The sequence below is a fragment of the Diceros bicornis genome, chromosome X, assembly GCF_020826845.1.
Source record: "Diceros bicornis minor isolate mBicDic1 chromosome X, mDicBic1.mat.cur, whole genome shotgun sequence".
NCBI lineage: Eukaryota > Metazoa > Chordata > Mammalia > Perissodactyla > Rhinocerotidae > Diceros > Diceros bicornis.
In genome coordinates, this window is record NC_080781.1 from 26,686,336 (window position 1) to 26,705,769 (window position 19,434).

Consider the following 19,434-nt stretch of genomic DNA (forward strand, 5'->3'; position numbering starts at 1 on the left):
AATTTCTGGAATGAACATATATGTTTTAGTGTTCAAAAAAAATAAGATTATAAGAAAATTTTATACTTTCAGTAAGCCTTATTTCCTTAATATTTTTAGCCTGTTGTCCTAAAGTTTAGGGTTCACAATGCTTGGCACACTCTTAAATGTTTATTGAGTCCAGGAACTAGTGAATAAATGAGGCTATCAGCATATCAAATTGTGTTCAGTGTTTCCTTTCCTTATTATTTAAATTCCAGATCCAAACTGACACTTTCTTTCAAGGGTCTTTTAGTTTTTTTTTTTTTGTGAGGAAGATCAGCCCTGAGCTAACATCCGATGCCAATCCTCCTCTTTTTTTTTGCAGAGGAAGATTGGCCCTGGACTAACATCTGTGCCCATCTTCCTCTACTTTATATGGGACGCCACCACAGCATGGCTTGACAAGCAGTACATCGGTGCGCGCCAGGGATCCGAACCTGCAAACCCTCGGGCCGCTGAAACAGAGCATGTGCACTTAACCGCTGCACCACCGGGCTGGCCTCTCAAGGGTCTTATCTTCTTGATTATCAATTAGTATTCTTTTTAGGACAAAATTAATTCCAGAATAGCAGTTCACCTGGTGTTGCTAAAATATCAAATTGCCAATAAAATCTACAACTTAATTGATATTCCCAGTTTTATTACTATGAGGCTTTATCTTTTACTTTCTGGAAAGAACTCCATCTCTCCAGAGAGTTCCATCTTGCCAGTTTAATAATCTGCCTTAGGAAAACATCATCTATATCTTTCTGTCTTCTTGAGTGGTATCTGTCTTCTTCCCCAGCAAAATCACTCTCCCTTGCTCCACTGTTTCATTCAACGAACATTTATTTATTCAGAGGCTACCATGAGCCAAGCACTGGTGACAAAGGTGAGGAAGACAGTTCCTGCTTTAAAGAAATTCACTAGTTTGTCTGGAGAGACTTGAGCACAAACAACTATAAACAATGCAAGTACTATAATCAAATGCATGAGAGCTTATCCTTAGTGTTTGAAATTCTGTGCAGATAACTTTTTTATTGCTATTTCCTCTTTCCTTGTTTTTAGGTCAGTTTCCTTTGAACCCACTGAGCCCTTCTAGTGCCCTATCTAAGTCACTTCAGACTCAGAAAGTCCTATGAAAGCTTTTACGGCTTTGTGTTTCTCATCCCTGCATATTGGCATAGGTGGTTGGCTGCATCACCATCCATAAGGTCTCCTGTACTTCAGTCATTTGCTTGTTGGTTCTTAGATCCATTCTCTGGCTTTTCCCTGCTCTGCTCTTTATTACAGAGAAGGGCATTTTTCCGCTCCCTTACCAACTGGCTTCCAGGTAAGTTTGGCCAACAGGAGTCAATGGCAGAAGACCAAAGGGCAGGAGGAGACGAGAGGCCAGGCTATTTCTCCCTTTGTCTCTCTGTCTTCAGCACAAGCTCTGGCAGTAGCTGTCTCCTTCCTGGCTCCAGCTCCCTCCCATCAATGGTCCCAAATGGCCACTGGTTCTAGCTGCAGCTGACGGCCCGGCTTCTGGGGCTCTGACGATACCTCTTGCCGTTGTCCTTCCAGCCCTGAGTGTAGCAGAGGCTTCTTGCTGTCTGTTTGGCTTCTTAGCTCTTTCATCATAGGGTAACCAATTTCCTGAATTAAACTCCCTCTGTTTATAATAACCAGAGTGGTTTGTATTTTCCAACTGAATCCTGATTGATACATTACCCAAGTCAAAAATCTTAGCATCAAAAACCTCAACATGTCATATAAAGCTTTTTATGGTCTCATCCCTCCCTACCTCTGTGGCCATTCCCTTGCCCCCTCTCCCACCATAATAGTGCCACCACCATTTGTTAGGTGTTTACTATGTGTCAGGCACTTTTCTGAGCATGTCACATTTATTTTATAGGCTTTCTCCTTTCTTTTGACTTACGAATTGTTAGGCATGTTTCTCTACCAGTTTATTTTTATGACACATATATTTGATTCTATAGTTTATTTAAACTTTTAAGGTTTTAAAGACATAGATAGGAAAAGAGATATAAAGTTACACACATATGTATGTATTAATAAAGTCATCTGCATTTATGATGAAAGGTTATGGTGTGTATTATTTTCTATTACAAAAGGTACATTATTTTAGAATTGAGGGGAGGGTAAAGAACATAGTAGAAAATTTATTATTCTAATTTGCATTTCAAATTGAAGTAAGTGAATACTTGCCCAAAGTTAGGATAAATTGTGATCAGGTAAACCTTGGTACCTTGGCTAAGAGGTAAAATACTGTAGAAAAATTAAGTGGCTCCCTGAGTGTCAGACTTGAAGACTGAAACCTGGGTGTCCTTCACTGTCTGAACTCTTGGTACCTGAACTCAGGAACCCAATATATTTTGGATAAGGAGTGACACGATATAAGATAATAACAGTAATAACAATAAATAGTGTATCATCGTTACCATTATTAATAGTAACTATAATTCCTTGAGTAGTTGCTATGTTAGACATTTTGTCATTTTTACATATATTATCTCTAATCCCCAAAACACTCCCCACCGAAAGTATCATCACAATTACTTAATAAATCAGGAAATTGGGGTTCAAGATTGTCAGTGCCTTTGTCTTTGGCCACAGAGAACTAGTGGCAGAGCCAGAATTCAAATCCACGTCTCCCCAGCCTCAATGAACTATTGTGCTGCTATGTCACATTACCTCCCAACCTAAACTCATCAAGTGACAACAGTAAAGTCACAGCATAATCAATCACTTCCCCATTGAATTCATCATATAATGTAGAGAGTACACATACTACATTTTATATTCTGGATAAAAACCAACTTGTATTTGAAAAATATCACATTCAATACATTATATTGAATTATAGAGTAAGAGAGGGATTAAACTAAGCAGCAGGGGCCCTGCCACTTACCACCTGGCCCTTTCCTGTATCAGGGTGATTCGATTATTTTTGCCTCCAAAACAATTGCTAAGGAGGGCTGTGAAATGGAAAAGACAGATCCCTCCTTTGCCTGAACTTGACTCAATTAGCAAACTATAAAATCACATAAATAACATTTTTCAGGTGTTCTTGTTTGGTGTCAATTAATTGCTCTCCCCACCCAAGGTCACTTCATTTGAGTTGACATTTATACTTTCAAAAATTAAGCGCTCTTAGAGCAGTGCTACTCAAAGTATGGTCCTTCATAAGTACAGAAACTGGGAGTATGTTAAGCAACTTTTATAACAACTTGACATTGCCATGACATTCAAATGCATGATCAATGAGTTCCTTTCACGGAACAGAATAGAGACCACGTCGAGTGTTGCTGAACTTGTGCAGTGAATTACATGTGGTGTGAGTGCATACTAGTCAGTTTCAGTAGGACCACCTAAAAGTCTGTGACATACTATATGTTAAAAAAAAAAAAAAAAAACTGCCCTTCACCAGTTTGAGAAACACAGCTCTAAAACTGACAGACTCTTTATAGAACTAGAAAGCAAAATACAAAACTAATCACTTTCCCACTAAAATTAATACTCGATAAAAATATATGTATATATGTGCATGTACACACACACACACACACTTGTATATAACATTTGTCCCAGTTACACAGGCTTCAGTTTTTGAGGGGGCACAAGGACTTCCCTGGAGTTATGCAAGGGATCAAGACTTCGTGGATTGGCAAATTCTGAAACATTCTCACAGAATATTACCAATTCATAAATAAGCTAATGATTCATCCACTATGTTATAAGAGAGTGTTTCAGAATATTTTTAGGTCATTTTATTACTACTATAGAGGATACGGACTTTAAAAACTCACTATCTATTTTATGTGAGTGCTCTGACTGTTCCAAATCTCTTTCCAGCAAAATTGCAGCTCCCGAGAGACGTACAGAGGTAATCAGACTTGTGCACTTAAAAAAGAAATATTGGAAATGTCTGAATAAGAGCAGACACATTTTTAGATGCTTTTACTTCGTGTGCAAAAATCGACTTCTGCAGACCCAGCTACATAAAATTGTATACATCCAGCACTTTTCTCACAGCTGCAGGTGTAACCTAAATACTCCTCTTATTTAGATCAAGCAAACTACAATTTGGCAGCACTTTTAAATTGGAAACCAGTTTAAGTCTGAGAGAGAATCCTTTTGAGTTTCCTTCTGAAATAGGCTTTGGAAGATGCAATTCAGAAATATCTATTTATTTATGTTCTTCAATTAGGAGCTTTAAACCAAGTTATTTGAACAAGAAAAAATATTATAAAAGAATATTCCATTAAAATGCCATAAATTTTGATTTGAAGATTACATTTCCATTTTACAAATGGGGAAAATCAATTTATCCTAACTGAAGTTAAAAGAGTAGATTATTTTTCTTTTTTCTTTTATAAGCAGGATAGAAGTCAAGGAAGAACATTTATAACAGTCTTAATGTCTTATGTCTTCTATTTTGCAAATCTGAGTAAATCTCCTGTGCTAACTTTGTCAGCTGGGGAATAAAAGAACGTCATTTGAGATTCCATAGCTTAATTATGCTGATAAAGCAGTTTTATAAATCATGCTACGAGTAACGGATATTCCTTTGAGAACAGCGAACCAGGAGCCATAAAATATGTGCTCTGGACTTGGTTCCTTATCTTCTCCCCACACGTCAGTACGAATAAGTCAACTAAGTCTTGCGCCTCAGCCTGCTCAAGTCCAAATAGAAAGAAGGAACAGTTGCCCCATCCACTGATATGGTAGCATTATTTTCCAAATCAAAAACAGGAAGTCTACTCAACGGGATGGCAGAACAGAAGATCTGAAACTAAAATTGGTAGAAAATTCAGGTCATATGCCAGCTATATACCTAATTTACAGCCGTGTAAGGATCCGACATGGTTATTTCTGAAAACTCTTTGCACACTGTAAAGTGCTACACAGATGAAAGTACAATTATTCTAAATGTGATGATGCTATTATTCATATCTTCCAGGCTGGCGGTGACAAAGAGAAACTGGGGAGTTGGGCATAGCATCCATAAGACCAAGCCTGAATGTAGCCAGGAGTTAAATTAAAACCAAACATTTAGAGATGGAAGATCATTGCCCAAACTGATAAGTCAGAAATCTAAGACCAAGAGAAAGTAAAGGACTAGCTCAAGGTTATACCCAAGCTGGCATCTGAATTTAGGTATTCTTTCCAGCTCAAGGCATTATGGTAGTAGAAAATCAAAAGGCAGAGGTTTTAATACTTGGCATTACTTAAGGAACTCAACGTTTTAATACTTAGCATTACTTAAGGAACTAAAGACAAGAGACAAGGAAAGGAATATGCTAAATATTGAGTGGTTTAGTTGAGAACAGTTTAGTTTACAAAATATGTTGAGAAAAGCATTAGGACAAGCTCCCAATGCAAAAGGAATTCATAGTCATTCAGAATCCCGCAGTTCCTAATCATAGAGCATCCTCAGGAGGGAATACTTAATGGACTGTAGAAAGCCTATCAGAAGAGACAGAGAATGAGCTAACTTATTCTCCTTGCTCTCGGCAAACTGAGGAAAGAGGTACAGGATTTCTATGGCAGTGCTTCTAACGCTATTTTGGCAGCTGCAATTATTTATTAATAATGATATTCTTGTATCTTGAAGAAGCTCTTAGCCTCCTGACTTAACTGGGACTTATCTAGTCCTCTTAACTAGGACTGCCTGAAGAATCATACCAGCCTCAGACCCAACAGACCCTAAAACTAAGCCCTCATTTTAACATTCTGAAGCTCTTCTCAGGCAACAGGAATGATGCTAAGGGCCATGTGTTGATGGACTGCCTTCAAATTACAGCGTTTTTAAGACCACTTTTCCTAAGAATTCCTAAAACATAAGTCATAAGTCCATTTCTGAAAATTGAGAGCTTTTGCATCATTCCAGTGAGCATCATGGGCAGTGGGTTCCAAAACTTGGGCAACAGATAAGAGGGACTAGATCCTTCTGCAGAATGCCAGAACTGCAGGAAAGGAGGAGAACCAGCACCCTTAGAGAAAAAACTGGTAGTTAAAGGGGCTTCAACGAAGGAAAAGGAAATTGGGATAAGTAATGTTAGATCATACAGCACATCTAGATTTTAGTAAATGGTTTGAAATAAAGTCAGTTAATCTTCTGAAGCTTAATGATTCTCTCTTCACGTTATCCTGTTTTTACCTACGTGTCTCCTTTGCAAACTGCTATTCCTGTGCTGTATTGTTGGGATCACTAATGTAAACACCTCAGATTGTAGTTCAGAAAGGAACCATGGAGGGGACCACACAAAGATTTCAATGTACTTATAATTAATATACCCCCCAATAAGACTAAGAAATACTTTTTAAAATATTTTTAAGTAGAACATATTATGTGTGTGGGGGGGGCTTCTTTAAAAAAATGTTTACTTAAAATGTCAGTGATGGACTTAATAACCTAGACATAAACTGTGGGAAAATGACAGGCTTTTAATCATATAACAGCACTTCACATGAATCAATATTATATTAGTATTTCAAAATAAATTCCAGAACACGTTACTATCTAACATCTACTGATTTTGTAAATGCTTTTTGGATCCTTAAGTTTTAAATTACCAAGATAACTAACCTATGGGAACAAGAGTCTTTCCAGTAAATTTGTACAAATGCTAACAGAAACCTGAAATTCACCTCATGAATCGAGCATATTATTACTTCTAAGAAACGACGAAGATGTCTTCTCAACAACAAACGGATGCCCCAGCAGCTCTTGTGGGAAAGATCTCAAGAGCTTTCCTATTTGATAACAGCTTGCCTCCCTCTGCCTGTAAGACACGGATGGGTGGCAGGATCTTCTCCCCGTTGTTTGTTTTCCCAGAATGCGCATTTTTTAAAATAGGAATGACTAAACTTCTAGAAATCCATTTGTCTGCAGAGTCAGCTGAAGGTAGTTCTTGAAAAATTATGATCACAGCAAGTTTTGCAAACAACCTGCCCCAGCTCACCCCAAGTAAGAGAAAAACAAACAAAATTCTTACACTTTTGTCCCATACCCTCATTTTAAAGATAAAGGATATTAAGGCCCACATAAAAACCGATATGGGAAATTTTGTTTTTTCATATACCACTCACCCCACCACAATGGGGGTAGTCATAGAAAAATGCTGGGAAAAAAGTCTGTTTTCAAGTTGTTCTTATTGATTCCTTCCTTGTGAAAACAAGACAATGCTTTTGCCAAACCATTAATGTTGCGTAAAAAATTTTTTGGAGACCTTCCAATGCTCAAATTCCTAATGACTGTCAGGTCATCAGTGCGAACATTTAAATTATTTCTTTACTATGCCTTGTTTTGTGCTTGTGTGGGAGCCTGACAAGTTTTTCCCTCATAACTTGTAATTTTTTGAATAGGTACACAGCCTAATAAGGGGGAAAACAAATATTTTTAACATTTGATGAAAGCTCACCCTAAAAAGCTGTTTTAGATCTGTTGAGAATAATCTGAAAAGAATTCTCTTACATATTTTTAAATCAAAAAAGTTAGCCATGTCTTCTCTACCACTCAAATTTTTTAAGTCTGCTTTTTTGTGAATGGACATATTTAGAGACTAAAAACACATAAGATGATCTCCTTGTGTTTAAAGTCACTCTACAAAGTCTATGGGATTCAGGATACTTATAAATTCTGCGTACATATATGTATGTGTGATGTGTGTGTGCGTGTGCGTGCGTGTGTGTGTCTGTGTGTGTGTGTGTGTGTGGCTATTGCTGCCTTTCTGTCATAGGTTTTCATTGATTAATGAATTATAGCTGTAGGGACATTAAGGAATGGGGTAGGGGGTATTGATGAAGAAACTTTTTTGCTAAATATCTAATTGTAAATAATATAAATTCATTGTAGAAAATTGGGGGAAAATTACCTAGAATTCTATTAACTAGAGATCTCCAATATTAACAGTTCCATCAGTTCATGCTCAAGTAGCACTTTTTCAATCCTTTCAAAATGTTTTTGGCTTAAAATACTATGCTGTTCAGCCCACGAGTGAGGAGTGGGGGCGAACACCTGAATGCTTTTGGGGGCAAAGCAAGTAACATGTCGAACAAGCTGGTTGGGGATTTTGGCAAATTAGAGAATGGAAACCTCCTCAGAAGTGGGCATAGTTAGGAGTGTGCAACATTTCATGCATATTGTGAACCACTGTAGCTTCTACAGTTGAGATATGTCTAGAGTGGGGGGTATGGTGGGGATAAGCAACATCTTGACATTTTCAACATGTCACCACAGACAAGTGTTCAGCTTCTATTAGGAGAGGGACCTAAGTATGGTCTAAAACATTTTTTTTTTTAATTTTTATTTATTTTATTTTTTTCCCCCAAAGCCCCAGTAGATAGTTGTATGTCATAGTTGCACAGCCTTCTAGTTGCTGTATGTGGGACACGGCCTCATTGTGACCGGAGAAGCGGTGCGTCGGTGCCCGCCCAGGAACCGAACCCGGGCCGCCAGCAGCGGAGCGCACACACTTAACCGCTAAGCCACGGGGCCGGCCCTAGTCTAAAACATTTAACACACCAGCCTACAATACCAGTTCTGCTTTCATGATTTCTTTCATGACTTGAGTGCATCGAAGGCTTCCAACCATTTCATGTAGCTCAAAATAGCAACTTGGACCTAGAGGGATATCTCTTGAGGAAAAATATAAGCCAATATATAAAAATAAAAGAGAAATAAAAGGTTTCTTTTCAGCATGTTATGCTTCTATTTCAACTTTGAAACACCATAATTTGGGGGTGGGAAGGGCAGTAATAATTGTACTTGATCTTATAGGGTATCTCAGGGATGTAGACACGCAACAAACTAAACCAATCATTCCATGTGTGCCCCACAGTAGCAAAAGGAAGAATGCCTACTATCTAGGAACCCACCATACTATTTCTAGAAATGCAATGGTTTGTTCCATTCAAGTAACCATTCAAGTAACTCTCTATCCATAGGTAAAACTGTCAATTTGTACTGACTTGTAGCAAGTGCATAGTAACCTATATGGACATACTTTACTAAGATAATAAAATCAGTGAGACAAATAAAAATACTAAAAAAAGACCTGGGTCAAATCCCAGTGTAGCCCGTATAGCTGTGTAGCCCTGATAAATGGTTTCTTCGTGCCTGACTTCACTGCCCTGTGAAATATGGCTGTTGATACCATCCACCATGCACGATGGTGGCTGAGATGTTCCATGCGCAGCACGTACAGTAGGCTCTCAATAAATGGAAGATGTTATTCAATGAGTCACATTTGGATAAACGTTAGCCCAAGTAACGTTTGATTGTAATAAAAATACTAGAAATATTAGTTCTGAAAGCTGAAATGCAAATTTCAACACCTAGTTCATTTCCAAGATGTTTGTTATTAAGATAGCAAAAAACAGAATTTCAAAGGGGGTTGGAATTGATCACATATTTATGATGGCTGCATTTTAGTATATGTAAATTATCTCAATAAAGTTGATTTCATCAAAGAGAAAGTTTATAATAAATGAGCTCTAAAATCCCCTGCAACTATAAAATTCCATTATATTCCAAAGTCAGTGATTTGCCCATGGTCACAAATCATGTTGGACTACTAGCTTTGAGTTTACTATAACATTCAAACTACTGAGAAAACTTTAGAAATATGATGATAAAAAGTGTATTTAATTTCAATTGAAGGTACAAACACTTATTCATTGATAGTTCATAATTAGCTTTTTATCAACCATGTTTGTGATTTCTCATTCCAGAGCAATTAAAAGTAAGCCAGTAGAGAATACAATGCAATGAAATGAAAATAAGGCCATGGTACATTACCTCTAGGTGAAAAAAAAACTGATTATAATAAAACAAAATGATCCAATTTGTGTAAAAACGTATGTATAGAAAGAAATTTTTGAAGATACCTACTTGATTATTAAACATAACTCTAAGAGGTGAGCTATAGATGGTTTGTCTTTTCTTCTTTTCTTTCATTAGCTTATCTATATTTTTAAACTTTATGAACAAGTATTCTACAATAATTATTATTTTAAAATAAAAGTAAATTAAAATATTACAACCAAAGATCACTGTGATTACAGTGGAAAAAATTACGGGTGGGTTGAGTCTGTGTAAAACAGAGACTATAATCAGGAGGCCCGTAGACAAGTTTAAATTAGCTCTTTATTGACAGATTACTAGTTTCTCTTAAAAAAATCCCAAGTCCTGAGAGCACTGGGCTAGGACTACCAGCTCCCCAGCCCAGCCGCTGTCCACTTCAGATGAAGTCTTCATTCTCTTATTTGCCAAAATATAAGCATTCAAGTTTTCCACCTGTGGTCTAAACAGTGCAGCATTATAAGCCAGAACCATTGTGTAGGGGCTGCAAATGTAGCACTTGAAAATTAGCTGATCCTAATTTTCTTTAAATGTTTATAAGTGTTTGTATGTATGTATGTGTATACACATTCACACACTCTTACTGCTAGACAGAAATGACACATTACTTGAAATGTACTGGCTATCTCTGGCTAGTAGAATTATAAGTGACTTCTTTTCTTTTTCATGGTTTGTATTTACATTTTTCAGATCTTCCCGGAGAAACTAATTTCATTTATAATGAGAAGAAGTTTGGGAAAACAATTTTTTTGGCTAATATCTTCTACCCACTCCTTTAATGTCTCTATAGCTGTAATTCATTAACCAATGGGAACCAATGACAGAAAGGCAGTAATAACTACACACAGACACACACACACAGATACACACCCCCCCATCTACACATATCTATACAGAATTTATGTTTAAGTACTCTAATACCCATGGGGTTTGTCACATAACTTTAAACCCACAGAGTTCATCTCATGCATTTTAGTCTATAAATATGTCCATTCACAAAAAAGCAGACTTAAAAATTTTTTTTTAGTAGTAGAGTAGACATGACTAATTTTTTTTATTAAAAACAACAACATCTCGTTACAATGTAAGACAAATTCATTTCAAATTATTACCGATGGATCTAAAATGGCATAGAGTGGACTTTCATCAGGCATTAAAAAGATTGGTGTTTTCCCCTTATTTGGAGGTTGTGTATTTGCTGAAAAAATTCCAAGTTATGAGGGGGAAAAAAATTGTCAGGCTTTCAAACAAACACAAAACAAGCCATAGTAGAGAAATCATTTAAATGTTTACGCTGATGACCTGACAGGCTTAGGAACTATGAGTACTGGAAAGACTGCAGATAATTCCTTTACACAACATTCACGGTTTGGCAAAAGCATTGTCTTGGTTTCACAAGGAAGAAATCAATAAGAACAACTTGAAACAATTTTCTTTCTTGATGGGGAAAAAAATTGCCATAAATTGCAAGTATTTTTTTCCATCCTTTTAGGCAGCAAAGAAAACTACAAGACCTTTCGACCTTCTCGGGTATACTGAATTTTCAGGAATCAATGAAATTTTAAAACTTTTTTTTAAGGAACCTCTGAAAAAAGTAAAGCCAATCATCAATTTGGGATAGAAAGGTGACGTTTTCACCTTTTCAACAATCCAGTGACATATTTAGACAAAAAAACGACTTGCATACTACAAACTACTTTATCCTAAAAGTCATCTGGCATTTAACCTGGAGGAAACAGGGCCACATCCTTACCTAAAGACTGGTAGAGCTCTGTCATTTTGGGATGGTCCCAGCAAGTTGTTTGGGTCTCGTGGCTAAAACACAAAATACAAAGAGAGACTTTAGAATTTATAATGGGTAGTAGAGACAAGGAGAAAAAAAAAAAGCTTGGTTTGCTCTCAAATCATTCCACATCTTTACTTCAAAGGATTTCCATCAGGTAGTGAAGAATGTTTCTCTTATAAGCAGAGGCCCCTAGCTTTGCTTTCAAAGAGAAAAGCAATATGAACATTATTTGGTAACCAGAATTTGTTTCTTTTTTGCGCTCACAAGTCAGTTGTGCTTCTGTTATAATAAAATGACCTTGTTAAGGTAAGCAATAATCGAAAATCAGGATTTCTTCACCCGTCCAATGCGAGACATTGAGAAAGGACACTGACAAGCATTATTCAACTCCGTCAAAGAGATACTGGACATTAGTTTAATATATAAATTGCCTCACTTCTCATTTGCTTCACTGCCTCTGACAGTTTTCCATTACTCTTTCTTCTACATATCCAGATCTCATATCCATGAATAGCTGTATTTCATTTCAGCTTAAGGTATATCCATTGCCCAACTAATATATCATATCTTCCCTCTTCCCACTACTTTTAGAATGTCTTTTTAACTGAGTACTCTATCCACCACTACACCTTTTCCTATAGTATTTACTTGGGCCTGAATGCAGCATTCACGGTTCTCTTCCATTTCTTGAAGTTTAGCTAAGTGTGGTTGCCGGCTATCAGCTCTGCCACAAAAAGAACAAAACACCTTTGTTCCTCATTCAATTACATGAATAAACCCAGGAGAGATAACTACATATACTTTTCTTTACTTTGGCCCATCTACATAAATCACCATAGCATCGGATTTCCAGTTTTCAGGGATTACATGACCGGCTTTGATACAGTAAAATGCAGTCTTCAACGATATTTCGGTACTCATACGCAGACCCTATTCATAATCTTTGGGGGAAGGGTGGGGATGGAGAGAGGAGAAAGAGCTTAAATGTAGTAGACACTTCAAAGAGAGCACAAAGTACAGAGGACTCACACAGAAATAGGAGTTTGGGGAGGCAACAATGTCAAGGGACCTCAGCATAGGTTTTAAATTTTAGGATTAGATTCTGGCTCTGTGTCCTACTAGCTGTGAAATTTGGGGTAAGCCTGCTCACCTGGGAGAGTTAAAGGATTAGTTGACGGAAGTAAGTGAACGGCACCTTCTGGCACACAACAGGTGGTGGTTTTTATTATTACGTGGCCCCCAAATTACTGCCCACTAAAAGCAAACCTTTTATTAGTTGATTATAATATAGATGTGGATCCAACTGCAGTTAAGTCAGCCAAGCCCAAGACCCTTCGTAGAAAGCAAAAACCCAAAGTATATTACCTCAGTTAAAAAATAAAAAAGCAGAAAGGAGAAACATTTATTGTGGTTTGATAAATATAATACAATATCATAAGTGTCACAAAAACATGTAGAAATTCCCCAAACTGCACAACTTCAAAGACCATCCCTCTGATATTTACTATTCATTGATTGAACAGTGAAGGCTACTGAAAGAAATGGACGAGAAAATGTTCACTTGTGAAGGGCTGTTTTCCTCTCCTCCTAACATGTTCATTTCTGTTTTCCTTTTCCGCAGAGACAATTCGCATTTGAGGAGTGCGACAGAGGCTTCTCAGTCAAGGGAATGTACCAGAGTGACATTCAAGTCTTAAACAGCAAGAAGTGCAGGAGATGCTGTCCATGCTTTAGGGGAGTTGAGGAAGCCCCATCACCAAGCTGGTTTATGATCTGGAGAAGGGGTGGGCGGGACTGGTACTTTATATGCACAGCACAAGGAGGCTGCAGCTTGCAGCTTCATGAAAAAAGTGTTGCTTGTTCTCGAGCGTCTTTTAGCTGGGAATGTGATTGTGTACCAATTCTGCACATAAGTACCCTGCATGGAAAGGTTATCTTCTACTGAGACTATCCTGCATTTAGGCCTCCGCCATTTCCAAAGGCCATCCATCTGTGAGCACCAGGGAGGGAGGGAAAAGAGGGGAAAAGCATGTGTGTCCACATGTACAGGCCCTTATTACACACACTGCATAATAATGGCCCATCTCCTCAACATGTGGGAGGACTGTAGCATCTTCAATAGATGGGCAGAAAAACGTGTCTGAGCTGATAAACCTGACCAGACAGAGACAGACGGAACCACTCTGAAAAGCCACCATCGGTAATGGACTTGAAATCGGACAAACACGGGGAAGAAATAACCTATACCAAATGCAGTTCCAAAAGAAAAGAGAAACTTGCATACAAGTGACAGGAGAATCCCACATAGAGTAAATGAGAGCTTCCTGTAGCTCCCTCCCTCCAAAAAAGCCCTCATGACTGTTGATATACCTACATCTCTACCTTTTTAAGGAATTTATTTTAGTGGTTAAAAATGATGAAAAGGATTTTAGAAATTTTTTTTTTAATTAATTCATCAGTCCTTAGCTAAACTGAAATTTCCTTTACTGGAAGACGAAAGAAATTCTAAGCTCCCACCTTTTATCCCCCATTTGTGTGTTACTAGATACTAGTCCTTTCTAGGTACTCGTTCTCCCAATTACTTGTGATTCTGGGGGACTTGAATAACCTAGATAAATGAACTCAAACAAATCCAAAAGCCAATCTTCTTTTACCTTTTTCCCTTCAAACACACAAACCTTTTATTTTTAAGCAACGCAAAGTAACTAGAAAAACAGATTTATATTTCACCTCTGCCGTCTTAGTTTCACTTCAGCTGCAAACTAGCACCAAGCAAAAGAAGTGAGCACAAGTGGAAAGGAGAAAAGAATAAAGGGTGTGACTGATCAAATAACTTGAAAAATAATCTTCTAATCATTTAATGCTAAAAACCATTGGCAACAGAGCTGAAATGACTTTAGATTTTTTGGTAACTATATGAAGAGCCAAACATTCACTTCACCATATGGGGGTATTTTCAATCTGCGGTGAATCCAAAGCCCTAGTGGGACATATTTAACCCCCTAAAAAGACAGGGGGCCGGCCCGGTGGCGCAAGCGGTTAAGTGCGCGCGCTCCGCTGCGGCGGCCCGGGGTTCGCTGGTTCGGATCCCGGGCGCGCACCGACGCACTGCTTGGTAAGCCATGCTGTGGCGGCGTCCCATATAAAGTGGAGGAAGATAGGCACAGATGTTAGCCCAGGGCCGTCTTCCTCAGCAAAAAAAAGGAGGAGGATTGGCGGATGTTAGCTCAGGGCTGATCTCCTCACAAAAAAAAAAAAAAAAAAAAAAAAAAAAAAAAAAAGACAGGAAAGATGAATATGAACAGGATGAAATGATAAACACAAATTTGCATAACTCATATCTATATTCTACCTTTTAGGACACATTTTTTATCTGTGATCAATACAGATTTTACAGCTGTAGTTGTTACTCTGTGCCTGTCTTCAAAAACAGAGAATTATCAATGACTCCATGAGAAGCAGCTCAGGTTTACCTGGAATATACAGACAATACAGAAAAATACGCTGTGTTGGGAAGCTGGGTGGCGGAAGAGTGGGTAGGACTGTTTTTGGTAACTGTCTCTTTTTTTGCGCTTCGCTTTTCACATCGGAAACACACTCTCCATATACCTTGTCCAGCCAAAAAGGAAATTCTGAAACCTGTTCACAAGTTAATGGGTACATCTTTGTTCAGTCTTCCAGAGAACAATGATGTTCAACATAGATCAAAATTCTGCATGTACATTAACACAGAGACCAGCTTCATAAATACTCCTTAAAACGCTCTTTAAATCTTGAAAACATGTTATTGATTTTGGCCCTGCTGGTTCCAAAACCGGGCATCAGATATGCCTCTCTGAACGGCCTTCAAACGCTGATTTCTCCTTTTTTTAATGTGTACAAGCTACAATAATCTCTCTTTTCCCTTGTATTTGAGGCCGTGATAGGAACCTGATGCAAATTAAAATACAAAAATCACTGGATGTGACAAAAGACCCCGGCAACACCTACTTGTCAATAATAAGAAATTAAAGCATTACTCTACTGAGCACAGGGCTGACCTAATTTCCTACCATACAATTTAAATTTTCTCTCACCTTCTTTAGTTTCAAGTAGTGTGCAAGGTTATTATAACTGCCTCAGAGCTGTTCCTGCTGTCAGTGCTGGAATAATCAGACTTATTGGAATTGCTTTTTTAGTTTCTTAAAAACAAACATTAAACACTTATAAAAAGTAACAAATTTCTACTGCTCTTGCCGGAGAAATGGCAGTTGCCTAATTAAAATAAGATTTCTTCTGCCACCACTGTTATTTGGTACTGAAAATATTCCAAACAGTTGCCTTTTTAAAAAATATCTTTCCACTACTTCCCAGAGAGGAAACTTATCACTATGCAGCGATATAAAAAGGTAGCGTTCTCTTGCGCTTTGCAGAGGATTAGAGTTTGGCTTCATATATAATCTGGAGCCCATTGATCCACACACACAAAATCATTTCCCTTTAATCTGGGGATCTGACTCTTTTTCTAGAGGAACCTTGGCATTTGCACGCTAAATGTTGAACTTGGCTTGCATTGCTGGAATACTGGCAGGGTGGGAATGGGAAAATACATTTACAAGTTTCTGCTACTGTGGGGAGGGAGTTAGGGGGGTGGGTGTCCATCTAAGCATCAGAAATCCTATTCTAGTCCCCATTTCTTGTTCCCTGGGATATTTAACATCTTATTCTGTTTGGCTCAAGCCAGGGCAAAGATGATTGCCTCGGTGACTGTTCCAGCTGTTACTTGTCCTCAGTTCTATTTGCTTTTCAGGGCTTAACTCCCATCCACCCTCAACTTGGGCCAAAGCAATTTCACTTCAGGGTCGTGCTCAATCCAAGATCAAACAATGATGACTGAAACCAATTCCACGGTGATCAAGGGTCAGAGACCTTTCACATAACTGTGTTGTTTCATTTGCTCTTCTCCCTTCTCCAGAAGCAACTGTATCTTCCAAAGAGGGGATCTGGCACAAGGAAATAAAAAGTCTAGGCAAAAGAGAAAGGGTGATGGGGGGGTGACAAGGAGAGGTGACAAAGATAAAGCAGCAGAGAGACCAAGAAGAGCTTGTTGGACAAGAATGTAGATTTCACTTAGACTTTGGTTCCCCACTTAAATCAGATGCATTTTTTTCATGATGTTAAAGCATTTTATAATTAACAATATGCCTCCCTTAGGCAAGCAAACCCGTTCAATTTAAGCTTCAAACTTAACTTCAAATTAAACTGAGATAAACAAAGTGTCCTGCCCTTTTCATTGTCATGATCGGATCGGGAATGACAAACTTTGCTTAAAGGCGAGCACAGACACCTGGAGAAACGCGAGAGAAGGGCACCCAGAAATGGACTCCACACTCAATCCGAGGGAAAAGAAGAAAAAAAAAAAACCTCGAGTCTCTGTCCATGTCAGACTCTTGACTTCTGGGCTTTAACTGCTTTTTCTTTCTTTCCTGATCTCTGCAAGTGTTGGGGCAAGGGACAAACACAGTAGAAAATGCAACAAGGGAAATGTCAGTTGGAATCCTCGGAAGAAATCAGGCAGAAAGTTGACCTTTTGGCACTTGCAGCGCAATGGAAGGTAGAGCCGCGCGCGCCCCTGCCTTTGCGAGGTCGAGCGACGATTTAGGAACAGCTTGTCTGGCTCACGTCCACACAGACAGCCCGGAAAGGAGCAAAAAGCTCCCGCAGCCCCAATCCCCGCGTGGGGAACGCGCTGTCCCCTCCGGGTAGGGCGAGAAATCAGCTTTTTGTCTCTGAGCCCGTCCCAGAGCCAGGGGAAGGGGCGCCCAGAGAGCTAGGCGCTGGGGGCAAGCGCCGGGGGCGCACCTGCAGCGGTGCAGCGGCGACGCGGGGGAGGTTCCTCGACGCCCCGCCGCCCGGTGCCCCGGGTCCAGCCGCCGCGCCTGTCCAAGTTTTGGCCGCCTCGGTTTGCCCCCTGCTCGCGCCACAAGTGCACCGACTGCGGCGATCGGAGGGGACCCCGATGCACTTACCCTTTGAGCTGTTCCCTCATGGCTGTAAGGGCTGCGTGGTCGGTCGGCGGAGGGCGCGAGCGGAGAAGTGAGCTTCCCAGAGCCGCCGGGCTCCCCGAAAGTCGAGCGCCGTCGCCGCCGCCCAGGCTCGCAGCTGAAAGCACTGCGGAGGAGCCGGCGCGGGCTGGCGGGCGGGGAGGGGGCGCTGCGGGCAGACGGGGCGGGGCTGGGCTGGGCTCCGCCCCCACCTAGCGACCTGGGAACCCGGACTCCCAGAGACCCGGCAGTCAGGGCTTTGAAAACGGAAAGGAAAAAGAAAAGAAAAAGAAAGCAAGCCAGAGGAGGGGATTTAAGGTGGTCCCAGGAACCTGGAAGCCACACACAGCCCTGCTAGAACCCCCTTAAAACCTCCAGCAAGACTACTTGTTGCTTAAATAAATGACCTAGGTGCAAATGACCTCATCGCAGATAAGTAAGAAGCATTTGTGTTTGTCAGTGGTTCTCCAAGTGTAGTCCTGGGACCAGCAGTATCAGCATCGCCTGGGAACTTCTTAGAAATGAAAATTCCCAGGCCCCAGCCCAGATCTACTGAATCAGAAACGGAGCACACTGAAGTTTGAGAAGCACTGGTATAGATTCTCTAAATAAACCACCGCCACCAGTGGTGCGGCACAGTTTGGTCTTTTAGTAATCTTTTAGAGAAATCTGAAAGGAAACCATTTCCAATGGAACATTTTATTGGAAAAGTTACAGGGCCTGGACAACTCAAATATTTCTAATCTTAGAGTTTGCAATATGATGATACAGGTTAACTATGCAAAATTATTTCAAGCCTGGGAATATTCCAAAAAGAAGAAAGCCTTCATTAGCACAAGCATTTTTCACAACCTTCACATATTATCTTCGATTAGAGTCCAGAGAGTATTTGAAGATAAGCTCCCTTAGTGGTTTCATTGTCCCTCTTCGTCCATTTATTTTGCTGGCCGTCTTTTTTTTCTCTTCTTTCACCCATTTCCTTGTCCCTCTCTCTTCTGGTTGATTCATTCCACTTCACTTTACAGTTTAAAACATGTTCCCCCTTTTCTTTTTAAATAATATCCTTTTTTTGCTCAACATTTTTTCCGGTAGAATGTTCGAGCTGAAAGGACTGTAGACATCAGTCTCCCTTTACTGTCTGCTACAGCATGGCAAAAGGGGCAAAAAATAAAGTACGCGAACAAAAAGGGAAAGGGAGTGCCGGGTTTCTTATCACCTTGACAAACCAAATAAAAAATGTAAACGTTAGCACTAAAGACATGTGCATGTGGGTGCGACTGGTATGGCCATTTTAAAGCAAATATTCAAAATATAAAAAAAAATTTGAGCCAGTGAGCTGTAGAGGCAACTGCTATTCCGGTCGGAGGGGGGCATAGTAGGATTCACTTTGGGTGAGGCTGTCCCTGGGTCCACCTGTAGATTCTAGGTCTGCCTCTGGTTTGATTTGGAGGAGAAAGATTAGTGTTCTGTGATGAGCAAGTCATGGCCTTTGCAATTAATCAGTGATGTAATCTCTGTGTCAGGGTAGCGAATCACTTAAATATTCTTTACGTTTATTTCAATGAAAAGACACAAACCTTATATAGCATGGGCATTTGTAAAGATTAGAAATCAATCAACTAAAGGTTTGCAACACCTGTGTGGTGAGACATGTTGTCATTCTCTTCCTTGGTTTTTTTGTTTGTTTTACACTTGTAAATTACCTGCTCAAGATTCAGTTCTGATATGTCTCTCTAAAATATAAATGCTCAAGT

General features: G+C 39.4%; 1 protein-coding gene across 6 annotated transcripts in view; it reads right to left on the minus strand.

The window, feature by feature from the left end:
* DMD (dystrophin) overlaps nucleotides 1-19,434 on the minus strand; it is a 743,617-nt gene that overhangs the window by 124,909 nt on the left and 599,274 nt on the right. For 3 of the 6 annotated variants that reach the window (XM_058535613.1, XM_058535611.1, XM_058535612.1), the window contains exon 18: nucleotides 11,625-11,686. In XM_058535613.1, coding sequence (XP_058391596.1) covers nucleotides 11,625-11,686 — 62 coding nt within the window. Of the gene's footprint in view, nucleotides 1-11,624; nucleotides 11,687-17,665; nucleotides 17,787-19,434 lie in introns of those variants that run through there. The other 3 variants (XM_058535614.1, XM_058535615.1, XM_058535616.1) reach the window with 3 other exon arrangements.